We start from the raw sequence: 12,530 nt of genomic DNA, 5'->3' as shown, positions 1-12,530 counted from the left end.
GGCAAAAATGGGAATGGGGAAGTGCCATGGTGAATGGGGAATTACCGCCCCCACACACCTTGGAATAGGGCGGTAATTGCGCCATTCACCATGGCAGACTCGGTAAAATACCGGCGGCAACCATGGCGCTAATAGTGCCATGGTTAGCGCCGTCCGTGTAATGAGGCCCCATGTCTCAAAAGTGAAGAACTGATTCCGATGTTTTCTGATGACCAGAATACTTTGCTAGTGTAATGATTTGTTGTGCCTGCAGGCATTTCGAGAACACACCGTGATTAACAAAGAAGCCTTTGTAAATTATGAGCAAATTTTGCCATTCTCAATTTGTAGCTTGAAAAGCTTCCTAATTCACAAATAAGGGAGAAAGCCATGTCGGCAAGTGCCTGGCTGGGTCCTTGAACACGTCAAGTGTCAGAGACCTAGAAATCGACTGATTTCTTGAGACTCGTTATAAGAGTTAAACAAACCAGTATTATTCAGTCAGAAACACTGGGATTGGAGGAAGACTCAAACAAAACACTGATTTATTTTCCAGTGTGTGGGTTTAAGGAGAGTGGCTTTAAGGAGATCAAAAGGAGTGAGGGGACTGTTCTCAAGGACTGTGTTAAGACCGTAGTGGCAAGTCCAAATGTCCAGTCCTTTATGGGTTTGTGTTCAGGGTGAGATTTCCCTGAAGGAATGATGCAGTCACTCTCAGTTCTGTGGAATGTGTGGAACCTGAAACCCCTCTGTAGGTAATGGTGGTGTGCCTTGGGCCTTCTGAGCTGTGGTTGTTTTGCTTTCCAATGGCAGCTGGTTGTTTTCCCATCTGCCCCCCGGTTGATTGTCCCCGTAAGGGGGAATTTCTCCTGGTGAGGTCCCACTTGCCTCTACCCCTAGGGAGGGTATTGCGAGCGGGCTCCCCTCCGTAGCCTCACGGGGAGTGGGGCTCCCCTTTGGGGGAAAGGGCCGAATTCCCTCGATTCCTCAACACCTTAATGGTACTGGGATAACCACAATGTTTTTGACTGCTAGCGTGCATGTGCTGCTGGTATCTTCTGGGATCACTAGGGTATAGACCGTAATGTGGATGCTGCTATTGCAGGGTGCACTCTGGACTATCTGTAATTGACTGCTCCTCATCACACTGAGGGGGCACCATCAACACTTGAGCACCAACCTGATAATATTCTGAGGATACTAACCTATTGAGCATTGATTGCCTTGAGACATTTAGCAGCACCTTAGAGTATTTAGGCAGCATTTTTAATATTACTTGCAGTAACATGGCATATTGTTGCAGCTTCCTGGTTATATTTCTATCCCTCTGGCACATTGGGACACATGTTTTGCAGTGCCACATCATTTTGGACTGTGTTGCCATGTTGAGCAACATCTTCCTCTTGGCAGCACGGTTAGATCCTGGTTTCCATGGTCTCCTAATTGGCTGCACGCTCATGTTGGGCACCACTGATTCATATGATAAAATTATATTTGTCAGCATAACGTAGCACTGCCACAGGTTTTCCAATGTCAGGCATGAGTAGCTTATGCCGTTATGATTCATTTATTTGCAGTCCAGTACATGTAGCCCTGCAGTTACAATGGGAATTATTAAACTACAAGTCCCAGAATGCATGGAACAAATGAGGACTGGATAGACTTTTCCCATATTACCATGGTCTAACTTGAGAATTCTAATATTGCCACACTGAGGGGTTTATGCAGCTCTGTGTCATAAACAGTGCACCAATGTGAGTCACTATGCACATTAGGGGGTGGGTGGGCCACGCTCGTCTGGTGTAACGTGAGGCAAGTTAAGAAGAAAAAAAAGGTTCCTGGGTTATTTTTTTAATTTTTTTCTCCTGAAGCTGTATCCGTGCAGTCTTCCCTAACTCACAAACATACACCAAGAGTCTAGCAGATATCATTTAGAGCACCAGCTACTCTAATGCAGATGCAGTACAGGCAGCAGTGGTTAATTCTTAGTCCAGATTCATTCCACGTTTGCTGGCCAAGCTATTGGATGCTGTTTTGACACTAATGAAAACAAAACACACTCCATATGCATTTCATTTAACATCAGCCACATGGCTTATCTCATTTTTATTAATGTTTATTTCAAATGTATCACTATAATGTGTACTATTCTGACAGAGTCCCAAAAGCATTGCCTGTGGGATTCCATGTGTACATGATTCTGTATTGAATATACATGTCACATGAAACTAAGTGCATGATATGTTTGCATAATTTGGTGTGTGCATACTGCTGTTTCCATGCCTTCGTGTGTACATGATGCTGTATGTGCTTCCACAAGGATAGTGGTGATGCTCCAGTTTTCGGTCTCTTGTAGATTAATTTACTATGATTATTCCCACCTACCATGGCTGGGAACCTACAGATCTGTCAAACGAATATCCTACATTAGAATTAAGTGTTTCCCTCTTGTACATTAACAATGGAGATGCCCCTTCAGATTATTGTACATCCTTCTGGGAGAGAAACCAATGGAGAGTGATAATACAGATTTGAATCCTTTCCACCAGAGAAAAGGAAAATTGCTATTTTTCTTAAAGTTGCTAGTGTTTTTTTAAGGTGCACAGGGCAGGCTGCAACCTTCTGTGCATCTTAGCACATGCCACTTTTCAGAGCAGGTGGAAAATAGCGATCAGAAGGACCCCATGATGGCTGTATTTATTGTTTGCATTCAAAGGGTGAGAACGCCTGTGACCTACTTCAAGAACTGATGGCAAAGACCAGTCAAGCGAGACACAGGAGACTACTGGCTTTCATCCATAAGCTTAATGAGAGAAAATGCGGGTTGGGAGGGGGAGTGGAGTGTGACGAACACATGGGGAGTAAACACAATAAAAAGCTCATGTGATCACTGAGGGGTGACTGCCTCTAGACCAAACTCTCAAACCTCATTCATAATGGTCAACGTCAGGCCTATCGTTGGAAATAAGAGATCAGCACTACTACCACAGTCGGAAAAGGAATACAAAACTTTCGAGAGAATCAGCCTATTTGGAGTCCCAGATTCCAAGACCCCCCCCCATCGCTGCTTGAAACACAATTGCTGAATTGATGATTGGTCCCTTGCTGGACCATCATTAACCAGTGTTGGGCCAGAACCTACTTTTGACATACCATTTTCATGCACAACATCAGTAACAATGGAGCACCACTGAGGTGCCCCACAATGGTCATCATGCAGAGAATCAAGATCTTGCAGGTCAAGATCTGGTCTATTGAGGGTATTGTCGTGAGACTGTGTTTGAACAGGGAAGGATATCACTGGAAAGATCTATACACAAGTGAAAATGGACTGTATTCCTCAAACGGACTCAGAAAATGTATCGGATGATGAGGAATTTTATACCCATTTTTATAGTTTGCCTTTTAAAGTTCATTGTCACCAATGTCTCTTTCGTCTGTAGAGTTTTCAGTAAATTATGATTAAGAAAAAACTAGTGGGCAAACGTTTTAATTCTGGTTACTCTAAAGGAAACCCTAGCATATGTTTGTGTGCCATTTCCGACTGGCCATTTTTAGGGCTCATGATGAGTTGCCAGTCATTTATATTTGGATCCTATGAAAGAATGTGTTCGAACAGAAAGACATAACCTGTCCAAAAAGTCTGTAGTAATGATTGCCATAATGCTAAAACCTTGGAAGGCTAGACTGAACAATAGGCCGTAAAATCGAAGACAGCTATAGCAAATGGAGTATAAGAAATATAAATGACCAGATTCAGCCTTGGGTTCCATTTCCAATAAACCTAAACCAGATTCAATTGTGGGTGCGACTGCGATGAGTACATCGTTTTACTGAGTCAACATCTATATTGCTTGAGAAGGCTGGTGAGACAATATAACCTGCTTCTCTAGCCTTGAGGGCCACTAATGCAGCTGTGATGTTGTCTAGGTATGTGAGCGCTATGGTACAAAGTACATTCCTTGGTTGATTTCCTCACAGTAGAAAAACAGCATGATGCAGAGGAATTGATTTATTATATAGAGGTTAAAGCAATGCTGGGTTCAGTGAAGGCACCCTTTAGGAGCCTGAAGAAGGTATGTTGCGCCCGGGGCAGACTTGAAAACCTACAGGATTTCAGCAGGAGGTATAACCTCAAATATTGCATTTGTTATTTGATCGTATTCAGCTATTTCAGAAGGTCACTAATGATGCTTTGCCAGCAGTAAAAGCAGAACAGTGGAGGCTTTTGCCAATAGAATGCCCTTCCATCATTTGTCATCGAGGTAGATCGTCATCTTAAAAATAAAGCGCCATATCATAAGGCACACTAGCCTTCCACAAACGGTCACCCACAATTGCAAGGGTGAGAAGCCCTTTTGGCTCATCTCCCTGCCCTCATAGATGCAGTATTCAAAGCGGAGGAGGACAGTCCCAGCAAACCAACTAAGTTTGACACTCCGCACTTCTCTTCCGACCAAAGTACCCAAGTGGAAGGAGGAATTGATAGCTTTCTGAATGCAACGCAGCCCATAACAATGGACAAATGAGTTCTAGACTTTGCGGCTGTAGGTCACTAATGAAATGTATAAAGTGACAGCTGTGTATTCCACCTGTATATAAAATGTGCCGAATTAGCATTTAGCAACGCTTACAAGAGGTGGAGCAGTGCTCAGGGAGTGTACTAAAGGCCACAGGACATTAATCAACTTAAGAGGATTCGACAAGAACAACCTAAATACAATTTTATGTGCTTACATTACAGACAGTAATCCAGCACTCCAAGAAACATTTTTCCAAGTACAGTAGCTCTGCAGCATCCATACTTCATCTTGATAGTCACAAGAAAGAACCAAGTATTGGTCTGGAGAATGTAATCTTAAAGAAGGACAGGGTTGTAGATTTTGCTGTAGTATGGATACTACTGAGTCTCTTAAACATCTGGTGATATATTGTAGTGAGTTTGAAAATATGGGTAAATTCTACAATGGTAATTTGGTATTCTCTAGATTTGCTATGGTCACAATGCATGTGGGGGAAATCGCAGATGCTGATACTTGCACTGACACGTTTTATTGTAGTCATTGAGGAAAAACGTATTGGTCTTGAAAGCCAACCGTCTATCACTTCTAAGAAAGATGTAAAGCCGTAATTGTTGATCTCGGGTTGTTTTTTAAATTGTAGAGATTATCATGTCAATCTATATTAGAAGAAATATGATGATTGTGTTTTATGAGTTTCTTTTGAGTTCCAAAAGAGGAAAAGCAAAAAAAAAGATTTTTTTTCTTATATTTGACATACTGTATTGTAGTACATATATTTGTAAAGGTGCATTGTGCCAAAAATAAATAAAAGAAATACATTTAAAAAAGAAAATGGTCACAAAAAAGCATTGAAAGTTTCTGTTCTTTGTGTTTCTGGAAGAACATTCAAAGTAAAAGTTACTGGCCTTTCATCCGAGATCGGTGGCAAGGTTTATCAAAGAAGTGTTGGCTCTGGTGGCAGCTCACTTCAGGGAACCGAAGAAAGTTTCCTATGAATCTTCAGAAGTTGACTCTAGAACTTCTGGGCCTTTTTTATTGTATGTTACTGATTACCCTTTGCAGGCTGTGGCAGTTGCATCCTCAAGGGCATCAGGTGGCAAGTGACTTGCAAAAATAGACCATGTTGACTAATCAAATAAGATAGCCTCCACATTGCTACACAACACCCACTTGGTTAAAACGATGCAATTTCAGGAGCTTTTGTAGCAGATTACTATAATTACAGACCCATTGATGCCAGGATGGGGAACTCCTCTGCATCCGTGCCCGCTGCAGAGCTTATTGTCAGAACATGAGGCAAGGCTGCACATCAATATTTTGGAGCTAATGACAATATGATGTGCTCTCGAAGCTTTCCTCCCATTATTAGTGGCCAAAGAGTTCACGATTGAAATGGGCAATGCAACAACTTTTAAATCCATTTGGATGCTAGGGGGAACCTGATCCACACCCCGCCTCCCACGCACACACATTTATCTCACAACACCGAAGTATTGTGAATGTGGCCATGAAAACATCTGGTCCAAAAGTCCCACATTCAGCAACCAGGAAGGCAGAATCTCATGGCAGATTCTTTCATCAAATACTAAAGGTATGTCCTGAATGGGAGCTGGATTCTTTTCATCTCAAGTCTAAACACTTTGCCTTCCTTTGCCTTCCTATCCTTCCTTTGCCTTGAGTGTGATGCACAAGATTTAAATATGCTCTTTTAAGGCTCTGCCTTGGGCAAGACAACCTTGGCACACATCTGCTGCATGCATCTCTGGAACATCATGTTTCACTGCCACACCACCACAAGCTGCTATCCTGATAGCATGGCCATTGTTTCTGTCTCGCAGTTTGGTGATTTGAATAGAAAATCGACCTGGCAAGCGCCGTATCTGCATGCTACGCATAGCAATGTTATCGGTTGTTTTTAATGGGCTGCTTCAAAATTGAATCCTATTTATTGTCAATCTCATTAATTGTTCCTGAACTTGTTGCTGTTGGCTATGTTATGCCTTCCATATCAGAGTTGAATATTCATCCAAAATGCAAGATATAGAAAACTACCCACTCCTTAGTTGTTTACTGTACGAGTGGTGATGAAATAATATCATCATGGTAGTTACGTTTGGTGTGGTCCAAAGTGATGGGTGCATCATTTGAACCAATTCATTGATGTGATTTTGAGTTGTTGGCATGGAAGAGTGCAATGATGACATCTGTCCTCCCTTTCGTGCGGAAGGGTTCATTCATTGCAATAACATTGTTGAAATCTGTGTTGGAAATACAAGCCTTTCAGCACTGCTGTGTCACCATTCTGTTTGTGTAGCCCTATTTGTCTGCATAGTAGCAAAAATGGCCAGCTCATTGTTTTTAGTGCTGCAACCTTAGCGATTGACTTTGGTGGTGGGGTTCCTGCTCTTTAGTGTCTGGGATGGCCCTATACTGGCATGTACCTTTTACTGGCTCTGCACAGAGCCAACAAAGGAATCCCATGTGTGAATGGTATCGAGCTTGAGCCAGATAGGAGTCTGCTAGGCATCCTAATCCACACCGTGTTATATGATGTCATGTCTGGAGTCTGGCTGGCCATGCGGGGTTGGATGGCTGCCAAATCTGCTCAGCCATAGACTGGGGCTCCTGTTCCTTGACCGTTCCTGGCATTGCATGCTCCTTAACCTTTGTCTTGACTCCATCTTTGGACATCCTGCCTCGCGGGCCAACATTTCAAGTTGCAAGCTGCAGCCAGACACAAAGTCACTCGCACCCTCAGTTCTCCACAAGCAGAGAGAACACCATTTGTTACTTTTTGTTACTTATCACGTGTCAATTTTCACTAGCCAATGGCTGGTGGCGATTGCAAATCTTGAGGCCTTTCCTGCTTCGTGACCTTGCTGCTTATCCTCATCATTAGACCAAGCCTACTAACTCTCTACTGAGTCAGTTGCCCTCTCCTGACACCTCTGCGGCCTGTTACAATGGTCATCTCCAAGACTGCTTCATTGTTGTTGCTGCTACTGCTGTGCCTTCTTAGTTTTTGGAATGGGATGCCTTAAGAGGGTCCTCCAGGTGAACCCGTCACACTGGCCCTGTCGCCCAATGGGGCCGGAGCCAGAAAAGATGATTTAATTAGCCAGAGCCAATCCTGATGTCCAATCTTACCTGCGTACCTGACCCCTGTACAGTGTTCTTATCATGAGTGCTCTTCCCTGGGTCCTTGAATAGTCGTCCTGTCATTGATCTTCCGAGTGCAGGCCTCAGGACTGCATCTTCACTTTCACAAGTGCTTCTTTAACTGCAGCACTGATTTAGCCCGTGCCCATCTCTACAGTCACCCCTCCTCTCAGCTGTGGTGGTGGAACCTTGGCTTTAGAATCTTATATTTAGTACTCCTGAATCTCCTTCTCGGTGGCTGTCCTCTTCGTAATTCTCGAGGCCTGTAAGACGAACTTAAATCTTGAGTTACTATTAATTATTGGGTTTGTCCCATTAACTCCTGTAGAGAAATGTTTCAGACTCCTTTAAAGTGCCTACTAGTAACTGGAAATCTTACTTAACTGTGACCTTTGAATGAACACTTGTCTAGGTACACAAGCTTGACTTTTTGGGACATTGGTGTGATCTGTAAGGCTTTGCCTTTTTGTTTTTAGAGGTTGTGGTTTTAAATATATTTTTTCCACTCTTTAAAGAAAATTAAAAAAACGAATTATACATTTTTAACTATCATAACCAGCAATAGGCAGAATATGAATTGTAGCACATATTCCATGAAATAAATAAATTCACTTTACTGAACAATATGAACCTAGAGTTAAAAAAATAAGATAATACAATGCGCTAGATAAAATAGTCAAAGAAGAGAAAGAAAAAGAAACACAAACATTAATGTACCACCACACATCAAAACCAAAGCCCAGTAGCTAGCAACTTAAAAACATCGTCCATAAAGATCATGAAAGGTTGGCCACACTTCTTCATACATATCCATGTGGTCTTTATCTTTGTATAACACTTTCTCAAACGTAGATAACACCACCAAGTCATTTATCCAAGACTCTATCTGAGGCTTTTTTCGCATCTTCCATACCTTTAACATTTGTTTTTGCGGAACCACCAGTGCTATGACCAACCACATTCGTGAACAAAATGTAGCCCCCTTACTACAACCACTCAACCATAATATTGTATGTTTCCGAGATCTCAAAATGTAAAAAAAATGTATTGAGCATTTGTTAGGCGCTTATACAGCAGAATTGTGTTTTCAAAGAGCCACAAGGCTAAATGGGTAGAGAACATGGGAGAGAAAAAGCATTAGCAAAATAGTAAATAGACAGTCGTCGTCCTACTAGGCCTTGTGGTATTCGGATGTGCAAGTGCAGTGAAGAGAAGTGCAGGAGGTAGGGATGGGTAGGGGTGGGGCAAGGAATGGACAAGTGCTGGTGGGGGCGCCCAGGAGGGAAGTGGCAAGCGGAGCCAAGGAGGAGGCCTCCAAAAAGTACTAGTGCAGGCGACTCCCAAGGGTGGGATGTAGAGTTGCCAAGGTGAGGCCCGCAGGAGCAGTGCAGTGGGGGCAGGTGCTGGAATCGACTGGATAAAAGGGCCTGATATCCTGTGGGATTCAGGAGGACTAGGCCAACCGTCTTGGCAGCAGTGGGGTGATTGGCAGGAAGGGAAAGAGTTTGAGGAGAAAAGCAGAGTTTTAAGCAGTTTTCGGAACTTGAGGAGGGCTGGCTCAAGTCTGAGAGGGGCTGGGAGGCTGTTCCAAAGGGAAGCACCAGCCGAGGAGAGAGAACTGCCCCCACTCTGCTTGGAGAAGCGTTTGACAATGGAAGTGGTAGTGTTAGAGGAGCAGAGTACTCTAGCAGGGGAGTATTTTGTTCCCATCCACAACGAACTCGATGCTATCCAAAACCTCTCAACTCTAGTACATTTCCTTAACATGTGTAATAATGATCCACCCGGTCTGCCACAACTCCAACAACTCATCTTCCTGAAGCCCCAAAGAATGCATCCTATCCGAAGTCCAATATATAACCTTCAAAAAATGTGTCATGGGTGCACCGCTATGAGAACGAACACGGCAAAAATGGCCTGTTCTATGGGATGGTACCCTCTCTAGAGTCCACAGCCACATTTTAGCTCGCTGTACCTTTCACAGATGGGAAATATCAGAGAGGCACAGCTCCACCTCACTGATGAGGCCCAACAAGGCTCAAACGCGTGTGTGTGTGTTTCTGTTGGTACAAATGTTCAGAAGGGAATTGCCATAGCATTTCGGTGCTGGACTGCTATCTCACAAGTCGTAAATTCAGATCTAATTTCAGTCTGACAGATTCTTTTATTGCTCCTTCCCACACAATATCCGTCTAAACGCATGCTAAATCTGCAGACCACTTTGAACGTGAACCATCCCATTGGCATTAGTCGGATAAAAGTCGATACTATTTGTAGTGGATTCTGAAAAGTTTTCTAAAGCACTTTGAAGCATCCAGCATATCAATCCTTTCAGTTACCAGAGTACATTGTATTTGGTGTCCTGTTAAATCGGTTTTTAAAACTATGCTTGATGTTTTAGTACTTATCTCTTGTAGAGTGGACTTTTGTGCACAACCTCTGTATATTATTATTTCCCTTTATATATTTTTCGGTATACACTTCTTGTGGATGGTCCTTTCTTGCTATTGCTGGGGATCTGTAATCCATACCGCGTCTCATTTGTGAAGCCAAACAGCTCTCAGGTTTACCAGGGACGAAAGTTTGGAATACCTTGGTGAAAATTGAACACTTACTACAGGTTGTTGGTCTGAACCCCTCATCAGAGGTATTCAGAAAAACCTCTCAACAGGCATCAATAATTTGCAATGACTCCTACAGAGTCATAATGTTGCAGCACCAAAGCATCGGTGTATGCTGGCTGCATTGTTTGGTTTCTCAATGGGCTATGGGCCTATTTGCAAGCATAATATTTACACATAATTGATCAAAATATGTTTAATGCCCAATGTTCATTTTAAATGTATGGGCGTTGCTAGATAGACACGTGGGACTCGTCAACAGTTTATGAATCTATAAAAGACATGAATATTGGAGAACTGCACTCATAAGTACATAATGTGTTTGTGAAACTAGCTGGCATATGGTGAGCTTTTTGTGAAAATGACATTTTCTCTGTTGCATCCTTTTCAGCACAGGATAGATTAACCGCATTGCAGAGAGAAATCATAAAAGCAGAACAACAGATTCTAAGAGCAACAGAAGAACTTAAAGAATTAGAAGATGCAGTGGTTCAGAAAAAGGTGAGTAAACGCCCATTTTAAACTTCAGGCGCTGAATTGTGTCCTCAACATGACTGCATATTGGCGAATGCAGTGACATTCTTATTCATTCTTCTTTATTGCCTCTTCCTTCCTACTTGAAGCTCTACAGTTGGCTTTCACCCCTTTTCCCACCAGAACTCCTCTATTGCTCTTGTCTGACATCACTAGTGTTTCGACATGCAGAAAATCCGTGTTTTTTTTTTTTTTTTTTTAACCTTCACTGCTACTTTTCTCCTCGTCCTAAATCTTGCACTTTTCATTCTGCAATATTCTTCCAATTTCATTAGATCTTGGTACTTTAATTATTTTATACAAACTATCCTTCATTCTGCTAACTGTTTTGTTCCTGTTACCGGATGTTGTTGTTGGTATGGCCTAGCTTTGTTGGCTTTCTCTTTTATTTAATTACTGTTTACTGTCTTTCCGTGAACAGTTTTTCTGTTTTTAATTCCCTATGTTTCAGTATTGGTCTTGCAGCAGTCTCTGCCCTGTTCTCTATGGTCCTAATATGAAAAGGATTCTTACTTGTAACTACATATCTCCAGGGTTTGTTTTTTTCACAGCTTCTTCACATGTCTTTGTAAAAGTAATGGCATTTAATTTCCTCAATGTATTTTTGTTTTCAAATAGAATGATTTGACACACTTTAATGTCATTACACATTCTTGAAACATCATATTCATGCATGTAGAACAGCCTGGACAATGAACTTTAATGTGTTCTTGCTTTGCGTTCTGGGTCCACAAAACCATTCGAATAACTCATAGGGCCTCATTACGACATTGGAGGTAGCCATGGTGCTATTGGCGCCATGGCTGCCTCCAAAATCGGCTCCGGGTTCCCTGAATGGGGAAATACCGGGCCATTCCGAGTATGGAGGGCCCGGTATTTCCTCCTTCAGGGAACCCGGGCCCGATCCTTCCCCATTCCCATTTGAGCCCACATAGGGCTCAATGGGAATGGGTGCGGGAGCTAACAATGGGCCGATTACGACTGGCCCGCTGGTAGCTCCCTTGTCCCCTCGCGGGACCCGCAAAAGACGTCTGGATTAACCAGACGTCAAGAGCTGGTCCCGCGAGGGGACCTAGTAATATTGCGAAATGGGTTTACCAGCGCCGTTAAACCCATTCCGCAATAGTTATGAGGCCCCTAGTCTTTTTACAGAGCAATACAGATCAAATAGGTAGAATTGTTTAAAGTCCCTTTTTCAGAGAACCCATCCAGATGTTGAAAATGCAATTACATCAATAATACATTTAATAGGGTTTGTTAAACAATAGCGTTAATTCAGAAAACTGACCTTTGTTTTGCTGTACTTCAAACATCTGGGTCTGAGTTATATGGATGGACGCGGCATAATTCACCAATAATCAAACAAGTGAAAAACGTGCGAAGGATGCACTTTTTTAGTTCATGGTTCAGAGAACTACGCAGGTTACTGTATCCAAGAAGGCAGGCGGGTGTAACTCTCTTACTTTGGCAATGGCACCGTGCCTCTTTCATGTTCACGTATTTAAATGCATGCATTTCATTTTTGATTTGGTGTGTGCCTTTGAAATGTTGCGAAGCACCTGCTTCTACTTCTGGTTTTCACAACTGGCCCAAGGGAAAAAGGGCATCTGAAAGAGGGTTATAGGTCAAAGGTTCGAATCAAAAGGTTCGAAATACAATAGGGTCGAATCAAAAGGACCGAAAACAAAAGGTTCCAAATGTTCTTTTTTTTTTA

General features: G+C 42.6%; 1 protein-coding gene across 3 annotated transcripts in view; it reads left to right on the top strand.

The window, feature by feature from the left end:
• The window catches only part of CNTRL (centriolin), a 1,220,196-nt gene that overhangs the window by 178,442 nt on the left and 1,029,224 nt on the right, over window positions 1–12,530 (top strand). For all 3 annotated transcript variants that reach the window (XM_069609523.1, XM_069609522.1, XM_069609524.1), the window contains one exon: window positions 10,674–10,783. In XM_069609523.1, coding sequence (XP_069465624.1) covers window positions 10,674–10,783 — 110 coding nt within the window. The remainder of the gene's footprint in view (window positions 1–10,673; window positions 10,784–12,530) is intronic.

The sequence above is a fragment of the Ambystoma mexicanum genome, chromosome 8 (assembly GCF_040938575.1).
Source record: "Ambystoma mexicanum isolate Mex_15411 chromosome 8, UKY_AmexF1_1, whole genome shotgun sequence".
Lineage (NCBI taxonomy): Eukaryota > Metazoa > Chordata > Amphibia > Caudata > Ambystomatidae > Ambystoma > Ambystoma mexicanum.
Note: the sequence above shows the minus strand (reverse complement) of the source record. Positions and strands in the feature narration are given on the sequence as shown.